This window comes from Papio anubis, chromosome 10 (genome assembly GCF_008728515.1).
Source record: "Papio anubis isolate 15944 chromosome 10, Panubis1.0, whole genome shotgun sequence".
In the NCBI taxonomy this organism is placed as follows: domain Eukaryota; kingdom Metazoa; phylum Chordata; class Mammalia; order Primates; family Cercopithecidae; genus Papio; species Papio anubis.
Window position 1 is genome coordinate 124,390,591 of NC_044985.1, and position 25,477 is coordinate 124,416,067.

A 25,477-nucleotide genomic window follows, 5' to 3' on the forward strand; every position below is an offset into this window, starting at 1 on the left:
GGAGCACCTGAGATGAGCTCCAGGCCTCAGGCTTCTTAAAGACGCCGTGGCTGTGGCTTGGCCCAGTCATCTTGCGCCCAGCAGGTACACCATGCCACCCAGCCACGGTGCCTGGTCCTCAGCCTTCGAGGAGACAGATGAGTGTGCATCTACCTTCCAGATAGACCATGAACTGCTCCTCCCAGACCCTCTGCCCAGGATCCCCACTCACCATCCAGTGCCCAGGGCGACTGTGGGGCACCAAGGCTGCCCTCCTGGGGAGGGACAGTGGGGGAGGCACTGGCCCTGCAACCAAAGGGCAGGAGACCATCTCACAGCCAGGATGGGACTGAAGATGGCTGTGGGGATGGGGCAGGGTGGGCAAGGACAAGCACCCCCGTATCCCTCCCTGACCTGGAGACTGCCCAGGAGAGCCTGGAGGGGCCCGGGGGACACAAGCGGCTCCCTGTGCCTGCTGTCCTGCCTCCCCGTGGGGACAAGAGAAGGCTCCAGCCAGAGACCTCCACTTATAGTCAGAAGCCTGGGACAAGTCTCAGAGAAGCTGCTCAGGGGAGAAAAGAGCTGAGGGCACTGAGAAGTAGCAGGGGTCTGGATCCCGGGGATTCTCTCCCCTCCCTCTGCCCCGGCCCGGCCCCACATTCTCCTAGGTGAACACTGTGGCTCTCACATGTGGCCCTCATCCCAGAACTCCACGTTCACAGACAGCTAAGGGGATGGGCCATACTGTGGCCCCCAAGGGGAGGATGGAGGGCTGCGCGGAGCAGCCTGGCTCTTGGGGGACCTCCTCTAGGGCTCGAGAGCAGAAACAGACAGGGCCCGGAAACAGACAGGGCCTGGAGGCAGACAGGGTCCAGAAGCAGACAGGGCCCGGAAACACACAGGGCCCAGAAACAGGGCCCGGAAGCAGACAGGGCCGGGAAGCAGACAGGGCCGGGAAGCAGACAGGGCCCCGCACCCTCCCAGGCCACAGCCACTTTCCACCTTGCAGAGCAGAGTGACCTCTGCAGGAGCTCAGGGAGGCCCCGGCAAGCCTCCCTTCCACTGCGAACGCTCTGGTGCTGCCGGACTCCAAGCTGCTGAAGTGCAGACAGCTGGGTCCATAAAGGGCAAAGCTGACCACGGTGACAGCGAAGGGCCCTGAGTTGTTTCTGAGGGTCTCTGAGGACGAGATCCAGCTGCTGGAGCCCCTCGAGACCCTGAGGCAGCAGCGGGAGGTTCAGCGGTATCTCTGCTCTAGATGGAGTCTCTGCGGGAAGAGGGGCCTCGAGGGAGAGGAAGGACAGCCTGGAGGACCCCCAGTGTCGAGGCCTGTCCACAAACCGGGTGAGGTACCCGACTTGAAGCAAAGCAGGGGCTCCATGAGGCGTGGGTCCTCCACGTTCCTCCCTGACATGCTGGTGACCACCACAGGCAGGGCAGGACCAGGATATGCCCTGAACCATGGGAGGCGGGGGTCGGGGGGCTTCACCACACATAGAACACACAGAGGCGAGCATAGATTGGACAGGCAGGGCAGCCGTGCAAAATGAAGTCTGAGAAAGAGTTAAAGATTGAAGGGCGAGAAATTAATCAACAGAATGAGTTCAAGTGTGACACGCCATGGGAAGGCATGCTGGCCTCCACCCAAGAAAAGGGCTGCTGAAGGCATTCCCACAAACCGCCAGGCACTGCCATGCTGTCATCCCAGGGTGCTGCGTGACGCCCAGCAGGGAACCAAGAGCCAGAAAGACCGAAAAGAGGCTCAGCAGGTACGGCGTCCACAGGGACCACGGCAACTACTCAGGGAACTCGGCTGCCCTACCGGCAACCACGCATGTGGCCCCCTTCACCAATGGGTGTGAAATAGGAGATTCCTGCTGGGGTGTGTACAAGGCAGGACCTATCAGCTGAGTCTCCACTAAGGGCCCAGAGCGCCACCTTGTACAGCACGGTCACAGCAGCTGGAGGCTCTGCCTGAAACAGCAGAATCCCTGCCTGGTGGGGACCACCGCTGGCAGGTGAAATGTCAAATGTCAACATCTGGGGAGGGGATGGAGAGAGGAGCTGCTCCAAGAGGGGGTGGTCCACTCCCTTCTGAAGCCCCCAGCCCCTCCTGCCTTCCCAGGACAGAGCCGTCACACACAGGCTACAGGGCCCCTCCTTGCTGTAACAAACAAGCCCGCCCTGCTCACGCCACCGGCCTGGCCCTGCAGCGTCAGTCCCTCTCTCTCCATGGGATGCCTGTCATCTGGCATCCCAGCTCCCTGTACTATGACTCGGCTCCTGCGCAGGGACTCGGTTCTCTTCTGCCAGATTCTCACCTCACCTCTCCTGTGGGTCAGAGGGCAAGGGCTCACTGCAGGTGTTGGCCCCATAGAGGAGAGACGGGCACGGATGACATTTTGGGGAGGGCGTTCCCTACAGAGGGCGGGGCACTGGCAGGGCTGGGCGAGAACCAGCCTGGCCAGCTCTGAAGGGGGAGGCTGGGCGGGGTTTCTCCACGGTGGTGGGCAGTGGTGGGGTGGGGAGGCCTCAGGGCCCGAGCAGCAGGGATTTAATGGGCCATCGGGGAAGTGGGTGGGGAAAAGCCGAGGGACAGGTGGTCTGGGCTCTGGCTGCATGGATGGTGAGGAGGACAGGGACGGCGGCAGGAGGGGATTCTGGAAGTGGCTTGGCTGAGCTGTACTTTGAAGGCAGAGCTGAGCAGACCTCAGGAAGGACTGGGTGTGAGGTGTGAAAGCAGAGAGGAGCACGGGATGGTTCCTATAGAGAGGAAATTATCCAGTGCCAGTAAGTGACCACCATCTCACAAACTCTGCTCAGAAGATGCCAACTGTCTGCCAATCAAGTGAAACAAGATAATTGCTAAGTCCCAGTGAGACATTTTGGAACTTGACACACCCTGCACAATTCATCTGGAAGAAAAAGCACATGGCCACAGCAGGGCCTTTCACAGGGCCGGTGAGGAGGAGGGTGGGCCCGTCCTGGCAGATGTGAAAAGGGCCCAGACCTGCAGGTGGAGACAGCAGAGCACAGGAGGGGCCCCTATGGCAACTAAGAGGCAGGCATGTGCCCACCAGGGAAGAGAAATGGATTACTCGATCCCACTGACCGTTTGGGGATAGATCTAGATAGCCGGCTCTCAAACCTCACACAAAAATTAATGCTAGATTGGCTATACAATTACAGGTGAAACAGTAATGCATTAAAACAGTGGTGAGAATCCGGGCAAAGGCTACCCTTGCATACATAAGCCCAGCGAGGAACTGCTCTCTATGCACTCCAGCAAGCCAGGCCCTGAGGAAAGGACAGGTGGATTTCACAGCACGAGAAAAACTTCCACGTGCACACTGCAAACTGCAAGACAGTCATTTGCACACAAGGCATAGGAGAAGTTGCTGTGCTTTAGAGAGTTCCTATCCATCAGGAAGAGCAAACACCTCCAATAAAAAGGGACCCGTGGAGGCCGGGCATGGTGACTCCCGCCTGTAATCTCAGCACTATGGGAGGCCGAGGCAGGCAGATCACGAGGTCGGGAGATCGAGACCATCCGGGCGAACACGGTGAAACCCCGTCTCTACTAAAAATACAAAAAACTAGCCGGGCAAGATGGTGGGCGCCTGTAGTCCCAGCTACTCAGGAGGCTGAGGCAGGAGAATGGTTTGAACCCAAGAGGCGGAGCTTGCAGTGAGCGGAGATGGCACCACTGCACTCCAGCCTGGGCGACAGAGTGAGACTCCATCTCAAAAAAAAGAAAAAAACGGACCAGTAGAAAACATCAATGTCACGCCAACATGCACAGATGCTCAGACTCGCGCATAAATCCTTAGGAGCCTGGGTAAGGCTAAACCTCCTGCAGCGCTCATGGCCGCGGGTGCAGGGTGAAGTCACGCTCACAGTCTTTTGACCACGCTTTAGACTGATAGAACCTTCCCCAAGAGTGCGCCAAGAATACACAACTGAGAACAAAAACTCTCAGAACCTGAAAACATAACTTCCTGGAATTTAACTGGAGGGAAAACTAGGCCAACCGTGTGTGTGTACAGCATTGTTTAGAACCGTTCACCCTTTAACGTGGACCATGAAACCACCCGCATGCCTGTAACAGGCATCACGTGGGTAAACTCCGCCTAGCCCAGGGAGTGCAGTGCCGTCGGCCACCGAAGATGGCGGGACCAACACCATGTGTGGTAGGCTGGGCTTGAAGAACTAACCGTGCGATTTTAATAAGCAGCGGGGACACGAGACAGTGCCTGCGTGTACACAGTGTGGCTCAGTGTGGATGCCTGCATGCACGGGTTACAGTCAAAGAATATGTTCCCCAAGGGCCGGGCGTGGTGGCTCATGCCTGTAATCCCAGCACTTTGGGAGGCCGAGGCGGGTGGATCACTTGAGGTCAGGAGTTCGAGATCAGCCTGCCCAACATGGTGAAACCCTGTCTCTACTAAAAGTACAAAATTAGCCGGCATGTTGGCACACGCCTGTGATCCCAGCTACTCAGGGGGTGAGGCAGGAGAACTGCTTGAACCCAGGAGGCAGAGGTTGCAGCAAATTGAGATGCCACCATTGCACTCCAGCCTGGGCAACAAGAGAGAAATTCTGTCTCAAAAAAATAAGGAATATGTTCCCCAAAATGCTGAGAATGCTTATCCTTGAATTGTAAGCTTAAGATGATTTTCTCATTCTTAAAAATTATTTTTCAGCATCTCACTCTCACCCAGGCCAGAGCACAGTGATGCCATCATAGCTCACTGTAGCCTCAAACTCCTAGTTCAAGCAGTCCTCCCACCACAGCCTCCTGAGTAGCTGGGACTACGGGTGTGTGCGACCACACCCAGCTAAGATCTTTTTTTTAGAGACAGGGTCTCACTATGTTGCCCAGGCTGGTCTGGAACTCCTGGGCTCAAGCAATCCTCCTACCTTGGCCTCCCAAGTCACTGCGATCACAGGCATATGCCACCTCCCCCAGTTATTTTTATCACTCGTCTGTGCTGTCTTCTCTCTTAAATAAGCATATGTTGCATACATAATACAAAATAAAGCTATTTGGGGAAATTATGTTGCAGAAAAGTATTTAATAACAGAGATGTTCATGGCCTAGTTCAGAACAGAGAGGATGCTCCCACTTCTAGACACACGTGTCTGTGTGCACTCATGCCTGTAGAGATCGAAGGGACACACACAAAGTGTTGGCCGTGGTAATTTCCGGGTGTCTGTGATACGGTTTGGATCTGTGTCTCTGCCCAATCTCATGTGAAATTGTAATCCCCTATGCTGGAGGTGGGGCCTGGTGGAAGGTGATTGGATCCCGTGGGCAGACGTCCCCCTCTGGTGCAGTTCTCGTGGTCACAGAATTCTCACGAGATCTGGCTGTTTAAAGTGTGTGGCAGCCCCTCACCTTCCTCCCGCTCCGGCCATGTGAAGTGCCGGCTTCCCCTTCTCCTCCTGCCATGATTGAAGCTGCCACATGCCGCCATGCTTCCTGTGCAGCCTGCAGAACCCCGAGCCAGTTAAACCTCCTTTCTCTATACATTTTCTGGTCTCTGATATGTATTTGTAGCAGTGCGAGAATGGACTAATACAGTGTGGATAATTGTCACTTACAGGTTCTTTCTTTTGCTTTACAGATATTCTCTAACTTCTACAGAATTAAGTGTACCATCAAATAAGTACCCATTAGCAGCTTTTTCCTTTCTAGCAGAGGTAGTGGAAGCTGGGGGTGCCTACACCCACCCAGCACCCCGGAGCCCCCGACCAGGAACAGCTCTTGGCGGCAGTGAGCCAGCTCACACGGTTACGACCCTCCCAGGGGCAGCCTGTGACCAGTGACCAGCCGATGCAGGGGTACAAAGGCCTGGCCCCCGCGTCCGTTGGGAGCCCCTATGAAAAGCCACCCATCGGTCAGCTTGTCCCTCTGCCCAGGCTCGTTGCTGACCCCTTATAGCAGCATTTCCCAGGGCACCCCAACAAACCCCCAGCACGCAGCCCATCTTTGACAAGACCAAGGAAGTCAGCAACAAAAAGTCACTGCAGGTGCAGCTGCTTTGACAGCCACAAGCCAGCCTGGAGTGGGGCCTCACCTGCTTGGCTCCAGCCCCAGCACAGGCTCCCACCCCCCACACTCCCAGCTATTCTGCCCTCAGCAGCAAACCCCCATCGTCCTCGTCCCTGGACACTGTCCCCTTGTCCCCGGGGATGCTGTTGTCCTTTTCCAGGTCCGCCCCATGCGGTGCACCCTCCCCTGCCCTCTCCATGAATTTCCACGTGGGTGACCCTCGAAGGCAGCACTGCTCCCTGTCATTTGCTCCAGGCCCTCCTTCCTCTCAGTCCCAGTGATTTCCACAAACACCGTCATCTTCAGAACACTCAGCACACAGCAGACACTCCGTAAGTGCACGGGGAACAAATGAGCACCGCAGACCCCAGTAGGAGCCTTGCACCCATGGGCACCTGAGCAGGGAGTGGAGCCTGCTGCCGCGGGCTCCTAACAAGGTCACAGAACAAGCCCCAGAGACCCAGGAGTTGCCCCCACGCCATCTCTGCAGCAGGCTCCGAGTCCTGACCCTCGCCCACCTGGTCCATCAGGACGGCCCAGGCCAGCCCCATGGGAGGCCAGGCAAGATCAAAGCCAAGGGCAGAGGCAGGCACAGGCTCCACAAAAGCTCTGGGACTGCCCCGCGAGGGGCGGAGCACAGCACAGACTGTCAAAAACACCCTGTGGAGCCAATTTATTGTGAGGTCGCAAGGGAGACACGGCTACAAAGCATGGCCCCAAAGCTGCAGAAATGCGCGCAGTAGGCTGGAAGATTCCCTGAGGTGGCTCAGGCAGGTAAGAAACCCACACAGTCCTGGGTCCTCCCCAAGCCTCGGACGTGCAGCTGCTGCTTCACTGAGATTCTTCTCTCCTTCTGGAAACTTCCTCCAGTTGTGTCACTGGAGGAGGAAAAGGTATGGGGGAGGCGGAAGAGGGGGCTGGAGCTGGCCTCCCCCCAGGCCTGGCTCCAGAACTTAGGCTGTGTGGGGCGGCTGAGGACTGTGCTCTGTCTAGCGCTTTTGCAGGCAAGGAGACCGGACGCAGCAAGGCCTGAGGGCTATCTGCAGTAACTCTTCAAAGAGGGGCCTGCCAGACCCACCAAGTACCATCCTGGAGTCTACAAGCCAAGAAGCTGCGACCCCACCGAGGGTGCCTGTTATTAAAAGCCCCATTGGCCGGGCGCGGGGGCTCACACCTGTAATCCCAGCACTTTGGGAGGCCGAGGTGGGTGGATCACAAGGTCAGGAGATCGAGACCATCCTAGCTAACATGGTGAGACCCCGTCTGTACTAAAAATACAAAAAATTAGCCAGACGTGGTGGCACGCGTCTGTAGTCCCAGCTACTGGGGAGGCTGAGGCAGGAGAATCGCTGGAACCTGGGAGGCAGATGTTGCAGTGAGCGGAGATCGCGCCACTGCACTCCAGACTTGGTGACACAGTAAGACTCCACCTCAAAAGAAAAAAAAAAAAATAAAGCCCCATTTTATAGAGTGGGGAAGGAGGTCAGCAGCCATTCGCTTCAGGGCACAGGCCCAAGGACAGGGGCTTTCCCAGACCCACTCCCATCCCCACCAGGCTGGGAACCCAGCCAGGTCCCAGTAGAGCGGTCACCACTGCACAGCCTCACACACCAGCCTCAGCAATGCCCGCCGCCCTCGAGGCTCCGGGCCCTGGTCACACCAAGGAGGGGAGGAGGGGAGCGCAGGAGAGCCGGTGTTTCTAGAAGCAGACACCTGTTGATGTCCACACTACGACAGACATCTGAGACGGCAGGCTGGGAGGAAATTTCCTGCAGGAGCCCCAAGGCCAACTGCCCTGTGGTCCAGAGGCACTGGTGTCCAGCAGAGCCCCCAGGTGTCAGTGAAGCCCCCAGATGTCAGCAGAGCCCCCAGGAGTTCAGTGAAGCTCCCACGGGTCCGCAGAGCCCCCAGGAGTTCAGTGAAGCTCCCACGTGTCAGCAGAGCCCCCAGGAGTTCAGTGAAGCTCCCACGGGTCCACAGAGCCCCCAGGGGTCCATGTTCCAGCTCTGCAGGGATGGAGTGTATCCCCTTCCAGGGCGAGGACAAGCATCATGCTGCCACAGTAGGTGAGGAAGAGCCAGGCTGCCTCAGTGGCCCCCTGATGCCCAACAGGCCCATCTGGAAATGTTGGAAAAGTGGCCTGAATCTGGAGAGATTTCGGGAAATGAAGGTGCCCCTCACCAGCACCCCAGGTCTGCGCCTTCGCCCTCAGCAGCAGCGGACCCCTTGCCTCCCAACCTGAGGGCCAACCTACCGATGGCCACCAGGTCCCCGCAGTCCTTCTTGTGGAACTCGTTCCAGGCCTTGGTCTTGCAGTACTTGCTGCAGGTCAGGATCCCGTAGCAGCGAGGGCAGGGCAAGAGGCGGACCCCGATGGAGCGGCCACACTGGTAGCAGAACTTGAAGAAGGGAATTCTGCAACAGAGCCTCACAGTCAGCAGGTGGCCACTCCTGAACCCGCTTCCCCACAAACAGCCGCTGCCTGGGAGCTGTGCCTGGCCCTGAGCTCCTGGACTAGTCCCCACCGTCCCGCACTGTCCCGTGTTGGGCAGCCTTCACACACAGACAAAAGCCCCCAAGTCCCTGTCCTGTGGATGTTCAGCACAGCAACATTTAGAATAGTAAACCAACACATGCCGAGCTCTGGGAACCACCTCTGCCCACCAGTAAGGGCTGGTTAAGTGAATGCACATCCATTCAGGAGACCGCCATGGTGCCATAAACACAACGATGGTGGGGAACTCCTAGGCACATAGGGAAATGTCTGTGGTACACTGTGGCATGGGAGAAGTGACTCTTCGGGGGCAGGGCATGGAGCCTGCCTTTGGGGTGAGCCTCAAAGCACCAGTCTCCTCTGCTTTAGAAGGAGAAACCCCTCCCTGTCCTGCACCAGTCCCCTCTCCATCACCTCGCTGGGTGGCTCAGGGTTTATGAGGTGGGGACGCCCATAAGAACAGGGCCTGGTTCCTGCCCTCTCATCCCAGAGCAGAAACAGGCATGTAAAGAGACTGTTCTGGAACAGCAGAGTGAGTACAGTGTTGAGACTCCAAGGAGAGGCCAGTGGTGGAGGGAGGGGCAAGGAGGTGCAGGTATGCAGGCTCTGCCACACAGCCGGCAGGCCAGGCAAGCCTCCACAGGACACCTTGCAGAAGCAGAGCCTGGGCTCAAACCCCACTCAGCGGCTGTCTCTGGGACGGGAGGTGGCCACCCTCCTGCAGGACATGGAACCCCTCTCTGACCCACCGGGAGCAGCCCAGGGCAGCTCCATGAGTGTGCCCTGTGACTCTGCACCCTCGTCTGCAGGGTGCATCATCTGCACCTCATCTTGGCTGAAGCCCAGAGCCTGCCAGCAGGACTTCCTGGAGGAGGCCATGCCACTTGGGTATCAGATGGCAGAGGCTGTCCCGGGATGAGGTGGTCAGGCCCGGCACAGCACTGTCCAAACACAGGCTGCCATCCTGGAAAGAACCCAGCCCGCAGACACACTTACTGCCCCTGCTCCTTCACATCCAGGCCCTTGGGCAGGCTGGGGCCCTTCTTCTTCATCCTGTGGCTGGGGATCAGCTCCACTGTACGAAAGAGGGTCCCGCATTAGTACCCACATAGCAGGGTGGGGGCCGCCACTACAGATGCCACCTCCTTGGGCCCTCCCTGTGGTGCCCGCCTGCACTACCGGGGAGGCAGATGGCGGAACCAAGCCTTCGATGGCTCCATAGAGTACGGGGACGCAGAGCGCGGCGTGGACCTGGAGGCGCAGGGCAGTCCACGGGCTCCAGGGAGGGGCTTCACTCTTCAGTCTGCTGCTCCACCTGTGTTGTGTCTTCTTTTTAATTCATTTCAAGGTGCTTCAAATTTCCCTTTTGGGTTCTTCTTAAACTTGCTATTTAGACATGTGTTATTTTATGTGAGTTTCCCAAATGTCCTTCTGTTAGTCATTTCTAATTAAATTCTATTGTGGGCAGAGTATATGAAATGTATTATTTCTATTCTCTTAACTTTATTTAAAGGGTTTGTGATCTATGTATGGTCTATCCTGGAGAATGTCTCCAGGACACTTGAGAAGAATACAGATTCTGTTGCTGTTGGGTAGAGTGTTCTAGAGATCTGATAAGTCTGATAGGCTTGTATGGTTCCACTTCCTGTTTCCTTGATGACCTTGGGCCTAGTTTTTTGATCAATTGTTGAAAGTGAGGAACTGACATTTCCGTCTATTATTGTTGAGTTATCTGTTTCTCCATTTCTGTGACTTTTTGCTAAATGTATTTGGGTGTCTGTGATTCGGTGCATATGGGTTTATAATTGTTATATCTTCCTAATTGATGACCCTTTTATCATAAAATGTTCCTCTTTATCACCAGTAGCATTTGTAAGTCTATTTTTTCTGATGTTAGCAATTCCAGCCTTCTTGTGATTGCTGTTCCCATGGTAGTTTTTCATCCTTTAACTTTGTCTGTTTGTATCATTGAATTTTTTTTTCTTTTTGAGACAAAGTCTTGCTCTGTCACCCAGGCTAGAGTGCAGTGGCGTGATCTTGGCTCACTGCAACCTCTGCCTCCCAGGTTCAAATGATTCTCCTGCCTCAGCCTCCTCAGTAGCTGGGATTACAGGTTTGCACCACCATACACGGCTAATTTTTGTACTTTTAGTAGAGACAGGGTTTCACCATGTTGGCCAGGCTGGTCTCAAACACCTGAGCTCAGGTGGTCCATCCTCCTCAGCCTCCCAAAGTTCTGGGATTACAGGCGTGAGCCACCACACCTGGCCTGTATTATTGAATTTAACGTGTGTGTCCTGTAAAGAGCACATAGATGGATCTTCTGCTTTTGTCTAATGTGAAAATCTCTGCCTCTTGTTTAATATATTCACATTTAATGTTATTAATGATATACTGTAGTTGGACTTACATTTGATATTTTGCATTTTGTTTTCTATATGTCTCTGAATTTTTCTGTTCCTTTATTCTTCCTTTACTCTTCTGCATCAAGTGGATTCTTTTTGTTATCATTATTATACTTTAAGTTCTGGGGTACATGTGCAGAACGTGCAGGTTTGTTACCGAGGTATACACATGCCATGGTGGTTTGCTGCACCCATCAACCCGTCATCTACATTAGGTATTTCTCCTAATGCTGTTCCTCCCCTAGCCCCCTAACCACCAACAGGTCCCAGTGTGTGACTGTCCCCTCCCTGTGTCCATGTGTCCTCATTGTTCAACTCCCACTTAAGAGTGAAAACATGTGGTGTTTGGTTTTCTGTTCCTGTGTTAGTTTGCTGAGAATGATGGTTTCCAGCTTCATCCGTATCTCTGCAAAGGACATGAACTCAGCCTTTTTATGGCTGCATAGTATTCCATGGTATATGTGCCACATTTTCTTTATCCAGTCTATCATTGATGGGCATTTGGATTGGTTCCAAGTCTTTGCTATGGTGAATAGTGCTGCAATAAACATATGTGTACATGTGTCTTTATAGTAGAATGATTTATAATCCTTTGAGTAGATACCCAGTAATGGGATTGCTGGGTCAAATGGTAGAGCTTGTACAGCCAAGACAATCCTAAGCAAAAAGAACACAGCTGGAGGCATCATGCTACCTGACTTCAAACTATACTACAAGGCTACAGTAACCAAAACAGCATGGTACTGGTACCAAAACAGATATACAGACTAATGGAACAGAACAGAGGCCTCAGAAATAATGCCACACATCTACAGCCATCTGATCTTTGACAAACCTGACAAAAACAAGCAATGGGGGGAAGGGTTCCCTATTTAATAAATGGTGTTGGGAAAACTGGCTAGCCATATGCAGAAAACAGTCAGGACCCCTTCCTTACACCTTATACAAAAATTCACTCAAGATGAATTAAAGACTTAAATGTAAGAACTAAAACCATAAAAACCCCAGAAGAAAACCTAGGCAATACCATTCAGGACATAGGCATGGGCAAAGACTTCATGACTAAAACACCAAAAGCAATGGCAACAAAAGCCAAAATTGACCAATGAGTTCTAATTAAAATAAAGAGCTTCTGCACAGCAAAAGAAACTATCATCAGAATGAACAGTCAACCTACAGAATGGGAGAAAATTTTTGCAATCTATCCATCTGACAAAGGGCTAATATCCAGAATCTACAAAGAATATAAACAAATTTGCAAGAAGAAAACAAACCCCCCCCTCAAAAAGTGGACAAAGGATATGAACAGACACTTCCCAAAAGAAGACATTTATGCAGCCAACAAACATGAAAAAAAGCTCATCATCACTGGTCATCAGAGAAATGCAAATCAAAACCACAATGAGATACCATCTCACGCCAGTTAGAATGGCGATCATTACAAGTCAGGAAATGGCCAGTCATGGTGGCTTACGCCTGTAATCGGCACTTTGGCAGGCCAAGGCGATGGATCACAAGGTCAGGAGATCGAGACCATCCTGGTTAACACAGTGAAACCCTGTCTCTACTAAAAACAAAAAAAAAATTAGCTGGGCATGGTGGCACGTGCCTGTAGTCCCAGCTACTCAGGAGGCTGAGACAGGAGGACGGCTTGAACCTGGACGGTGGAGCTTGCTGTAAGCCGAGATCATGCCACTGCACTCCAGCCTGGGCGACAGAGCGAGACTCCATCTCAAAAAAAAAAAAAGAAACAAAAACAAAAAAAAGCCAGGAAACAGCAGATGCTGGAGAGGATGTGGAGAAATAGGAACACTTTTACACTGTTGGTGGAAGTGTAAATTAGTTCAACCATTGTGGAAGACAGTGTGGTGATTCCTCAAGGATCTAGAACAGGCATATTATTTTTAATGTAATGTCTTAATTTATCTAATAATTTTGAACTGTATTTTTGAGTTCTTTATTTAGTGGTCGCATCAGCCTTTATCATATGAATCTTCTTTTTATTTTCTTTTCTTTTTGAGACAGGTTCTCACTTTGTCATCCAGGCTAAAGTACAGTGGCATGACCATGCCTCACTGCAGCCTCAACCTCCCAGGCGCCAGTGATCCTTCCACCTCAGCCACCTGAGTAGCTGTGACTACAGGCACATGCCACCATGTCAAGCTCGTTTTTTAAAAATTTCTTGTAGAGACAGGGTCTTGCCATGTTGCCCAAGTTGGTCTTAAATTCTTGGGCTTAAATGATCCTTCTGCCTCAGCCTCCCAAAGTGCTGGGATTATAGACATGAATCACCATGCCTGGCCTACCATATGAATCTTGACTGGTCATAATCAGCTTCAGACCTATACTAACAGCAGTGAGATATTAAAAAGTTATTCCTATATAGCTCTATTTCCTTTTCTGCCTTTTTGTGATATTATTACACATCTATAAAGGTTATAAATCCAACATTATAAGATTACTTTATATAATTTTATGTATTCTAAAGAAGCTGAGAGAAGAAAGGAGAAAACATACATATTTATAGCTTTAGTTATATTAAAATTATTTACCATTTCTGGATCTCCATTTCATCTTCTCAATTTGAGTTATCATTTAAAGTCATTTCTTACCACAACAGAACTTTCCCCCTGCCCACTTCCTTTGTACTGTTATTGCCAAATATAATACATTGCTATATGTTACAGGCATATATACATATGTAACCACACATGCATGCACACACACATAATATATAAATTCAATGCATACATACATATATACAAATTGCTTACATATAAATTATTTTAAAATTGCTTTTACAGTCAACTAACAAAGAAGAAATATGCATTTATATTCTTCTTTACAATTAACTTTGCCAATGCTCTTTGTTCATGTGTATTTAATTCCCACCTTAAGTCACTTGCTTTCAAAATACTTTTAGTATTTATTTTAAGGGAAGGCTATAACAACCAATTCTCACAGGTTTTATCTGGGAATATGTCGATTTCACTTTCATGCTTGCAAGTTAACTTGCTGGACATAAGATTCTCAGTTAACAGTTTATCGAACTCTGAGCACTTTGTTTTTTGTTTGGTTACTTTCAATTTTCTTTAAATAGAGACTGGGTCTCACCATGTTGCCCAGGCTGGTCTCAATCTCCTGGGCTCAAACAGTCCTTCTGCCTCAGTCTCCCAAAATGCTGGTATTACAGGCATTAGAGCCACCATGTCCAGCCATCTTTGAGCATTTTGAATATGACATCCCACTGTCTTGAGTCTCCTCTAACAACCTTTCATTGCATCCTTTTATTATTATTTACACAAATTTGTGGAGCACATCAAAAGTTTTGTGACATGTATATACTGTCTAGTGATCAAGTTAGGGTATTCGGATGCCCATCACCTGAATAAAATACATTTTTGTTAAGTATAGTAATTCTACTCTGCTCTAAAACATTGACTTTATTTCTTCTATCTTACTGCATCTTTGTACCCTTTAAACCTCTTCTCTTCATCTCTCTACCCACCCTTCCCAGTCTCTGTTATCTATTTTTCTACTCTCTACCTCCATGTGTTCAAAATTTTTAGCTCCCACATAAAAGTGAGAACATACGACGTCTTTTTGTGCCAGGCTTATTTCACTTAAGATACTAACCTCCAGTTCCACTTGTGTTGCTACAAATGACATGATTTAATTCTTGCCTATGTCTGAACAATATTCCATTGTGTATATATACCACATTTTATTTTTGTTGTTGTTGTTTTGTTTGTTTTTGAGATGGAGTCTCGCTCTGTCACCCAGGCTGGAGCGCAGTGGCGCGATCTCGGCTCACTGCAATTTCCACCTCCTGGGTTCATGTCATTCTCCTGCCTCAGCCTCCCGAATAGCTGGGACTACAGGCGCCCGCCACCACGCCCAGCTAATTTTTTTGTATTTTTAGTAGAGACGGGGTTTCACCGTGTTAGCCAGATGGTCTCAATCTCCCGACCTCGTGATCCACCCGCCTCGGCCTCCTAAAGTGCTGGGATTACAGGCGTGAGCCACCGTGCCGGCCACCACATTTTCTTTATCTATTTATTTGCTGATGAACATTTAGGTCAATTCCGTATCATAGCAATTGTGTATTGTGCTGCAATAAATAGGCAAGTGTAGATACTCCTTTGATATACTAATTTTTTCCCCTTTGGGTAGATAGTAGTGTGATTGCTGGATCGAATGATAATACTATTTTTTTTGTAGAAATCTTCATACTGTGTTCCATAGTGCCTGTACTAGTTTACATTCCACCAGCAGCATATAACAGTTCCCTTTCCTTGGCATCCTTTCCACCATCTGTTATTTTTTTGTCTTTTTATAATAGCCATTCTGAATGATTTGCATTTCTCTGATTAGTGATGTTAAGCTATTCTTTTTTTGTTTTTTAGGCATAAGATGAACAGATGAGCATTTTTTTCATACGACCACTGGCTGTTTGTATGTCTTCTTTTGAGAAACGTCAATTCATGTCCCTTACTCAAGTTTAATAGGATTATTTTTTCCTGTTGAATTGTATGAGTTCCCTGTATATTCTGAATATTAGTCTCCTGTCAGGTAAATAGTTTGCAAATGTTTTCTCCATTCACCAGGTTCTCTCTTCGCTATGTTGATTATTTCTTTCACTGTGCAGAAGCTCCTTAGTTTTATTAAATCCCATTTGTCTATTTTTGGTTTTGTTGCCTGTGTTTTTGTAGTCTTAGTCATACCTTCTTTGCCTAGATCAATGTCCAGGAGAATTTGCCCTAAATTTTGAGTATTTTTATAGTTTCAAGTCTTGTGTTTAAGTCTTTAGTTTATGTAGAGTCTTTTTTATATATGGTGAGAGATAAGGGTCCACTTTCATTCTTCTGCACGTGGCTATCCAATTTTCCCAGCACCATTTACTGAAGAAAGTGTCCTTTCCCCAATGTATCTTCTTATCAGCTTGCACAACGATCAGTTGGCTGTAAATATATGGCGTTATTTCTGGGTTCTTTATTCTGTTTCATTGGTCTGTGTGTCTATTTGTATATCAATACATGCTGTCTTGGTTACTATAGCTTTGTAGTATATTTTGAATCCAGGTAATCTGATGTCTCTAGCTTTGTTCTTTTTGTTCTGGACTGCTTTGGCTATTTGGAATCTTTTTTGGTTCTACATGAATTTTAGGATTGCTTTTTCTGTTTTTGTGAAGAATGGCACTGGTATTTTGATAGGGATTGTATTGATTCTGTAGATTGCTTTTGGTGGTATGGTCATTTTCACAATATTAATTCTTCCAATCCATGAACATGGGATGTCTTCCCATGTTTTTGTGTGTCCTCTTCAATTTCTTTCATCAGTGTTTTACAGTTTTCCTTATGGAGATCCTTCACCTCTTTGGTTAAATTTATTCCTAAGTATTTTTTGTAGCGATTGTAAATGTGATTGCCTTCTTGATTTCGGTCTTGGCTAGGTCATTATTGGGGTATATAAATGTTACTGATTTTTTTGTCCTTTACTTTTGTAACCTGCAATTTTACTGAATTCATTTATGAAACCTAAGAGTGTTTTGGTGGAGTCTTTAGGTTTTTCTAGATATAGAATAATATCATCAGCAAAGAGGGACAATTTCACTTGCTCTTTTCTAATGGGGATGCCTTTTCTTTCTTTCCCTTGCCTGATTCCTCTGGCTAGGACTTCCAGTACTGGATTGAATGGGAGTGGTGAAAGTGGGCAACCTTGTCTTATTACAGTTCTTAGAGGAAAGGCTTTTAATTTTTCCCTATTATGATGATGTTAGCTGTGGACTTGTCATATATGGCCTTTATTATTTTAAAGTATATTCCTTCTGTGCCTAGTTTCTTAAGAGATTTTATCAGCTGGGCATGATGGCTCACACATGCAATCCCAGCACTTTGGGGGGCCGAGGCAGGCAGATCACCTGAGGTCAGGAGTTCAAGACCAGCCTGGCCAACATGGTAAAACCCCGTCTCTACTAAAAATACAAAAGAAAAAGAATATAGCTGGGCTTGGTGGCAGGTGCCTGTAATCCCAGCTACTCTAGAAGCTGAGGCAGGAAGAATTGCTTGAACCTGGGAGGCAGAGGTTGCAGTGAGCTGAGATTGTGCCACTGCACTCCAGCCTGGGCGACAGAGCAAGACTCTGTCTCAAAAAAAAAAAAAAAAAAAGTTTTTATCATGAAGACTTGTTGAGTTGTATCTAGCATTTTTTCTGCATCTATTGAGATGGTTGTATGGTTTTTGTCCTTCATTCTGTTGATGTGAGGTATCATATTTATTAATTTGCATATGTTGAACTATCCTTGCATGCGAGGTATAAGCCTGACCTAATCTTCTGAGAGTGCTGTTGGATGTGGCTTGCTAGTACTGTATGGAGAATTTCTGCATCTAGATTAATCAGGAATTGACCTGTAGATTTTCTGCTTGTGTCCTTGTCTGCTTTTGATATCAGGGTGACACTGGCCTGATAGAATGAGTTAGGGAGAATTCCCTCCTCAATTTTTTGGAATGGTTTCAGGAGGATTGGTATTAGTTCTTCTTTATATATTTGGTAGAATTCAGCTGTGAATCCATCTGGTCCTGGGCTTTTCCTTGTTGAGAGACTTTTTATTGCTGACTCAACCTTGCTACTCATTATTGGTCTGTTCAGGTTTTCTAGTTATTCCTCATTTCATCTTGGTAGACTGTATGTTTCCAGGAATTTATCCATTTCCTCTGGGTTTTCCAGTTTGTCATATAGTCTCTGATGATCTTTTGTATTTCTGTGGTATCGGTTGTAATAGCTCCTTTTTCATTTCTGATTTTATTTACAGAGATTCATTTCTTCAAATAAGATATGAAAGGAGAAATTTATTCTCTCTTCTTGGTTAGTCTAGCTAGCAGTTTACTAATCTTGTTTCCAACTTTTTAAAGAATCAACTTTTTATTTCATTGATTCTCTGTATTTTTTCTCTATTTCATTTAGTTCTGCTCTGATCTTTATTTACTTTCTTCTTCTAATTTTGGATTTGATTTGTTCTTGCTTTTCTAGTTCCTTGAGGTGCACTGTTAGATTGTTAGTTTGTAATCGTTCTAATTTTTTGCTGTAGGCATTTATTGCTATAAACTTCCCCTCTTAGCCCTGTTTTTGCTGTATCCCACAGGTTTTGGTATATTGTGCTTCCATTTGGTATATTGTAATTCGTTTGTTTCAATACACTTTTTTATTTCCATCTTAATTTCTTCATTGATTCAACATTCATTCAGAAACATGTTTAATTTCTATGTTTGAAATTTGTATACACATAGTTGTATATATTTGTATATAAATATGTGTATAATATACATATTTGAATAGTATATGTATTTGTATAGTTTACAGAGTTCTTCCTGGCACAGACTTCTCATTTTAGTCCATAGTGGTCTGAGAAGATACCTGATATGATTTTGATTTTTTTTTTTATTTGTTGAAATTTGTTTTATTCTCTAACATATGGTCTATCCTGGAGGATGTTCCAGGTGCTGATGAAAAGTATATTCTGCATTTGTTAGATAAAATGTTCTGTAAATGTCTGTGAGGCCCATTTGGTCTGATGTCCTGTTGCAATCCAATGTTTCTTTGTTTATCTTCTGTCTAGATAATCTGCCTAATGCTGAGAGTGTGGTATTGAAGACCCCCACTATTATTGTATTGCAGTATATATCTGCCTTTAGATTAGTAATATTTGCTTCATGAATCTGGGTGCTCCAGTGTTGGGTGCATATATATTTAGGGTTGTAATATCCTCTTGCTAGATTGATCCGTTTATCATTATATAATGACTTTGTCTTTTTTTTTTTTACTCTTCCTGACTAAAAGTCCATTTTATCTGATACAAGTATACCTAGTTACTCCTGCTCACTACTGGTTTATGTTTGCTTGGAATATCTTTTTTCATCTCTTTATTTCAGTCTATATGTCTTTAATGATAAGGTGAGTTTCTAGTAAGCAGAATCATTTTTGGATCATGGATCATTTTTAATCCACTTAGCTATTCTATCTTTTAAGAGGATAATTTGTTCATGTTCAAGGTTATTCTTGATACCTAAGGCTTTGTTCCCATCATGTTGTTTTCTGGTTGTTTCATATACTTCTTGTTCCTTTCTTATAGTTTGGCATTGTGCTTTGGTGGATTTCTATAGTGGTAGCATTTGAGTTCTTTCTCTTCCTCCTTTGTATAACTACTTTGCCAGTGACTTTTATACTTTGGTGTGTTTTCATAATGGTAAATGTTGTCCTTTAACTTCTATGTTTAGGACTCCCTTGAGCATTTGTAGAACTGGTCTAGTAGTAATGAATTACCTCAGCATTTGTTTGTCCAGGGGTGACTTTATTTGTCCTTCATTTATGAAAGATAATTTTGCTGGATATAGTATTCTTGGGTGACAGGGTTTTTTTCTTTCAGCATGTTGAATATACCATCCCATTCTCTTATGGCCTGTGAGGTTTCTGCTGATAAATCTGTTAGTCTTAAGGAATTTCCTTTATGGGTGACTAGACGCTTTTCTTTTGCTGCTTTTAAGATTTTCTTTGACTTTAGACGGTCTGACTATAATGTGCCATGCAGAAGATCTTTTATTGTTGTGTCTTCCTGTGGTTCATTTGAACTTCCTTTATCTGAATGTCTGTATCTCTTGCTAGACTTGAGAAGTTTTCATCTATTATTTCATTAAATTAGTTTTCTTTTTTTAAAAAAAAACTATTTATTTTTAGAGATAGGGTCTGGCTGTGTCACCCAGGCTGGAGTACAGTGGCACAATCCTAGCCCACAGTAACCTCAAACTCCTGGACCCAGCCTCCCAGGCAGCTAGGACTATAGGTGCATGCCATGATACCCAGCTATTTTTTTTCTTTTTTGTAGAGATAGGCTCTTGCTATATTGCCCAGGGTGGTCTCAAATTCCTGGCCTCAAGCAATCTTCCCACCTTGGCCTCCCAAAGCACTGGTATTATAGGTGTAAGCCACCACACCTGGCCCTAATTCATTAGTACATTTTCTAATCCTTTGTTTCTTTGCCCTTAAGGATACCAATAATTTGCAAATTTACTTGCTTTATGTTGTCCTAGATATCATGAAGCCTTTGTTTATTTGTTTTTATTCTTTTATCTTTACTTTTGTTTGATTGGATTATTTCAAAAGACCTGCCTTCAAGTTTTGAGATTTCCTCTGTCTCATCTAGTCTATTGTTGATGCTTTCAAATGTATTTTGTATTTCCTTCAATGAATTCTTCAGTTCCAGAATTTCTGTTTGGTTATTTTTTAAAATGTCTCTTTGATAAATTTCTCATTCATATCCTTGGTTTTCTAATTTATTTGTATTGTTTGTTCAGTATTCTCTTCTATTTTAGATCCTTTAAAATCAATTATTTCCTTTTTTGTTTTTAGGGTTTTTTTTGGAGACAGAGTCTCACTCTGCCACCCAGACTGGTGTGCAGTAGCACCATCTCGGCTCACTGCAGCCTCTGCCTCCCGGGTTCATCATTTCTCCTGCCTCAGCCCCACGAGTGACTGGGATTACAAGCATGCACCACCACACCCAGCTAATTTTTGTACTTTAGTAGAGACAAGGTTTCACCGTGTTGGCCAGGCTGGTCTGGAACTCCTGACCTCAAATGATCTGCCTGCCTCGGCCTCCCAGTGTTGGAATTACAGGCGTGAACCACCGCACCTGGCCTAAAAATCAGTATTTCAAATTTTTTTTTTTTTTTTTTTTTTTTGAGACAGAGTCTCGCTCTGTCACCCAGGCTGGAGTGCAGTGGCCGGATCTCAGCTCACTGCAAGCTCCGCCTCCCAGGTTCACGCCATTCTCCTGCCTCAGCCTCCCGAGTAGCTGGGACTACAGGCGCCTGCCACCTCGCCCGGCTAAGTTTTTGTATTTTTAGTAGAGACGGGGTTTCACTGTGTTAGCCAGGATGGTCTCGATCTCCTGACCTCGTGATCCGCCCATCTCGGCCTCCCAAAGTGCTGGGATTACAGGCTTGAGCCACCGCGCCCGGCCTCAAATTTTTATCTGGGATCTCAAAAATTTCTTTTTAGTGGCCAGGCGTGGTGGCTCATGCCTGTAATCCCAACACTTTGGGAGGCCGAGGCAGGCAGATCATCAGGTCAGGAATATAAGACCAGCCTGACCAACATGGTGAAACCCCATCTCTATTAAAAATACAAAAAAATAGCCAGGCATGGTGCTGCGCGCCTGTAATCCCAGTTACTCAGGAGGCTGAGGCAGGAGAAACACTTGAACAGAGGAGGCAGAGGTTACAGTGGGCCGAGATTATGCCACTGAACTCCAGCCCACTTACATCCCTGTCTCAGATCACAGAAGTGCTCACTTCCCAGCACCAGACACTGCCACCCAGGCCTTGCTCAGTTCCTAGCCCCTACTGTGGGAGCATACCTGCCTTGCTCCCGTCCCAGCAGTGACAACTTGAGTTTCCATAATACTCCATAGTCCCAGGGCCCGTGGGTCCCAGGACAGAATGTAGTTTTCCAGAGGCTAGTTTTGAAAATGGTGACTTGCTGAGGCCACTTAGGTCTCAGAAAGGGTGTGGAACCCAGTGCAACCTTCCTTCCTGGAGCTCTTCCATCCCACAGTCTCCTGAAAGTTTCCTATATTAGCTTCAAGGGTTGGGAGAGTCAAGGGATTGTCCTGCCAGGATTGCATGATTCCATGGTGAGGAAGTGGGCCACTGGAAATCTACTACTCACCTCTTCCCTACACTGGGAATTCACTCCTGGTGCCCAGCCGAACCCAGTCAGAGAGGCTGCCTCTCCTCCTCCTCCCCCACTTTTGGTGTCCCCTGTCACTTCTCTGTTGAGTTCCAGCATTCTCTCTTGGATAAAGTACTTGGAGTATGACTGTCTATACACTGCTCTGGTTCTACTAAGTGGAGAAACTGGGCATGAAATGCTTCTTATTAGCCATCCTGACCATCCCCCAACCAATTTCTTCTGATGAGATGCCGGCTAGCTGTTAATCTTACTGGGATTTCCTTGTAAGTTTTGAGTTATTTTTCTCTTGCTGATTTTAATGTTTTCTCCTTGTCTTTGGCTTTCAGTATTTTAACTCTGATATGTCTGTTTTACGAATCTCCGTTTTATCCTACTTGAAACTCCATTAAGTTTCCTAGATACATAAATTATTTTTAAATACATTTAGAAAGTTTTTATCCATCATTTCTCCAAACATTCTTCCTGCTCCTTTCTCTCTCACCTCCGCTTCCGGTACTCTAATTATATACATATTGGTGTGCTTGATGGTGTCCACTTTCCCCTGATGATCTCTTCATTTCTCATCATTCTTTTTTTCTCTCTTGTTGGTCTCCCACTTTTCTCTGAGGACCTGTTCATTTTCCTTCATTCTTCTCCCTTGGGGCTGGATATTACTATCTGTTTGTTTATTTGGTTAATGACCAGCTGGGTTAATTGTGTGAAATCCATTTCTCTCCTGCAGTATAAAGCTTCTGATGTTCCTTCTCATGGAAGGCAGCCTTGGGTTTGTCCACAGTGACCCTCAGGTGACAGTGGTTTGGACAAGGATCTCTTTGACTGTCTCCTTCCATGACCATACGCTCCTGTTTAGTTCTGATAATTGCTGGCTGACTGTTCATAATTTGCAACAGTGCCCTGGGTATAAATGGCTTCCTAGGCTGATCCAATTAGATCAGAGCTCATTGAAGGGATAGTTCCCAAGGTCAGTATTCAAGATTTGTTCTGACCACAGGAGGGCTCTTCCCAGCTATCTTTCCTCATTTTTCTCTGGCATACTTTATAGGTAATACAAACTATAGTATATAATTGCTGGCAGATGATAGTTTCACCTGTATTTCCAGTGAGTTTACCAATCTTCTTGATATTGCCCATCATCACCTCCAGTAATTCTTACTGCACCACCTCCTGGCCATCTTGGAAGCTGCAGATAAGAATGGAGCCTCCACCTCCTGGCCATCTTGGAGACACACTAAGTCTGGAGCAATAGGAACTTAGCCTCAGCAACAGGTAGCTGGGGGCAGGATGAGAATTACTGACATCCATGCCCCCTTCTACTGGTGTCCTTGGCTGTACCCGTCTGGAATAGAATTTCTGCCTCCCTGAGCTGGAAGGGTGAAAAGGAAGGTAGATCTTGGTTTAATATCACAGACATTCTCTGTTCTTACTGAGTTTTAAAAGATTTTATTGAATAAATGTTTCTTTATATGCTGTGTGCTCTTTAGATCAGTCCTTGTGGTGTGTGAGACTTGTTACGACCACAGGAAGGCTTCTCCTGTCTCTCTCTTTTCTTAGGTTTCTCTAGCAATTAGCCATTCTATACTTTAGTCTTAGCCATTCTATACTTTAGTCTACCTCCAGTGAATTTACCAATCTCCTTCCAATTGCCTCTCAACATTAGGATTGAAGTTGTCTTTGCTCTGTTAAAAATGAAGTTGGTTTCTTTGTGATGCCAGGTGTGAAGCTCACTGTTTTATGGTGTGTCTCTCCCCGGGCAGAATCGCTGAGCCAAGGCTCTGGAGCTGGGGGTCGGGACAATGGGATACTTCTCCATAAGTGACACCCCCATTTTAGGACCTAATCTCTGATAGACATGAGGAGGCAGTAGACGTGGGTCTTCTCAACTTGCCTCTCCCTGCCTGGTCCTCCGCCCATGGGCCAGTACAAGCCTGATTAGAACCCCAGTATCTTCAGGGGTGTCTTGCCCAAGGCAGAGCCTATATCCCCCAAGTGGGGCTCTACACAAATGGAGGCCTCACCCTGCCGGCACCCTGGCCATGAAGTAGCCTCAGCAAAGGTGCATCCATGTGTACTGGTGGGCGAGCCAGGTGGGGGGGAATTTATGTTTGTGTTGAGGGGAGGTTAGTATGTGTGTGGGGGGGGGCACATATTATGGGAGTGGCTTGTGGCTGTGTGCATGTGTGAGACATGGGTGGCAGTGGATGACCTGGTATGTAAGTGAGGGCCGGGGTTGGATGGGGCAGGTGTTAGGGTGGGGTGGGGGTTTATGCGAGGGTGGGCACATGTGTGACAGTACATAAGTGAGTTTGGGAGGTGGGTGGGGGGTGTCCATATGTGTGTGTAGATGTATGCAGACCGTGGTTGGGTGGGATGTGGGGAAGCAGTGTGCTGTGTGGGTGGGGACAGGCATGTGTGTGGGTAGGTGTGCAGATAGCTGTGGGGGTGGGGCTGAGGGATTTCAGGGCATACATGCTGGGGAGTGTGCAAGTGTGTGAGTGGGCATGTGGCTGGTAAGTATTTGTGGGGACATAAGCATGCGATGTGGTTTGGATGTGTCCCCTCCAAATCTCATGTTGAACTGCGGGCCCCCTGTGGGAGGTGGGGTCTGGTAGGAGGTGACCGGATCGTGGGGATGGATCCCTCATGAGTAGCTTAGTGCCATCCCCTTGGGGATGAGTGAGTTCTCAGTTAGTTTACATGACAGCTGGGAGTTTTGAAGAGCCTAGGACACCCCCCACCTTCTCTCTCTCCCTCCCTTTCTTGCCACTTGATGGACAGGCTTCCCTTCACCCTCCAAGGGGAGTGGAAGCTCCCTGAGGTCTCCCCAGAAGCAGATGCTGGTACCGTACTTCCTGTGCAGCCTGCAGAACCACAAGCTTATTAAACCTCTTCTCTAATTACCTGGTCTCAGACGTTCCTTTACAGCAATGCAAACGGACTAACAGCATGTGGAAGTGTGTGGGGCGGAGCACTGTGTGCTGGGAAGGCATCTGGGGGGTTGCTCAGTGGGGGACTGTGTGGGACTGAGGACTTAGTGTGGAGGGTGGGATCAGCAGGTTCCTGCGTGTGCACACACATGTTAACACGTGACAGGTTTTTATGTGAGGGGAAGATGGGTGTGGGTGTCAGTGTGTATAGATGTGTAAGTGGGTCTGTGTGTGCGAGGTAGACGTAAGTAGGTAAATGTGGGGGTGGGAACATGAGCGGGTATGTGGGGGTGGGGGTGAGTAGGTGGGTGGGGACATGGGGGTGGGGCTGACTAGGTGGGTGGGGTGAGTATGTGGGGGTGGGGATGTGGGGGTGGGGAGTGAGTATGTGGGAGTAGGGGTGACCAGGTGGGTGGGGGTGGGTATGTGGGTGTGGGTACATGGGGGAGTAGACATCAGTAGATGGATGGTACATTTGTGGGGTGGGTGCATGTGGGGAGCTGGGGACATGTGGGGGTGTGCAGGACGCACCCTATAGGGGTATGACCATGCAGGGAAGCACCACCCCAGGCCTCGGACCCACATGCCCTGTGCTGGGTGGACTGGAACTCCCGACAGGGCTCCCACAGCGGTGCCTAATCCTCTCCTGCGCTGGGGCCCCTCTGACCTGGGCCCTGGCCCTAGGCCACCAACTCCGCTTCCCAGAGGAACCTCCCCAGTCCAGACCCCTCTTCTCAATCTCTTCTGCATGAGCTCCTTGGAGGACGTGACACAAAGGGGCTGGGCCAAGCCAAGCTGACCAGCCCAGCCCCAGGAAGGCTCCTCCAGAGCCCCAGGGGGTCCAGATCTCCAGGGATCACAGCCCGAGGCACGA

At 48.0% G+C, this 25,477-nt stretch overlaps 1 protein-coding gene across 1 annotated transcript in view; it reads right to left on the reverse strand.

The window, feature by feature from the left end:
* Positions 1–6,692: 6,692 nt before the first annotated feature.
* ANKMY1 (ankyrin repeat and MYND domain containing 1) overlaps positions 6,693–25,477 on the reverse strand; it is a 67,815-nt gene continuing 49,030 nt past the window's right edge. Inside the window, exons 14-16 of the mRNA XM_031651721.1 lie at positions 9,525–9,603; positions 8,289–8,449; positions 6,693–6,912 (exon numbers count right to left, since the gene is read on the reverse strand). Coding sequence (XP_031507581.1) covers positions 6,866–6,912; positions 8,289–8,449; positions 9,525–9,603 — 287 coding nt within the window. The 3' untranslated portion in view covers positions 6,693–6,865. The remainder of the gene's footprint in view (positions 6,913–8,288; positions 8,450–9,524; positions 9,604–25,477) is intronic.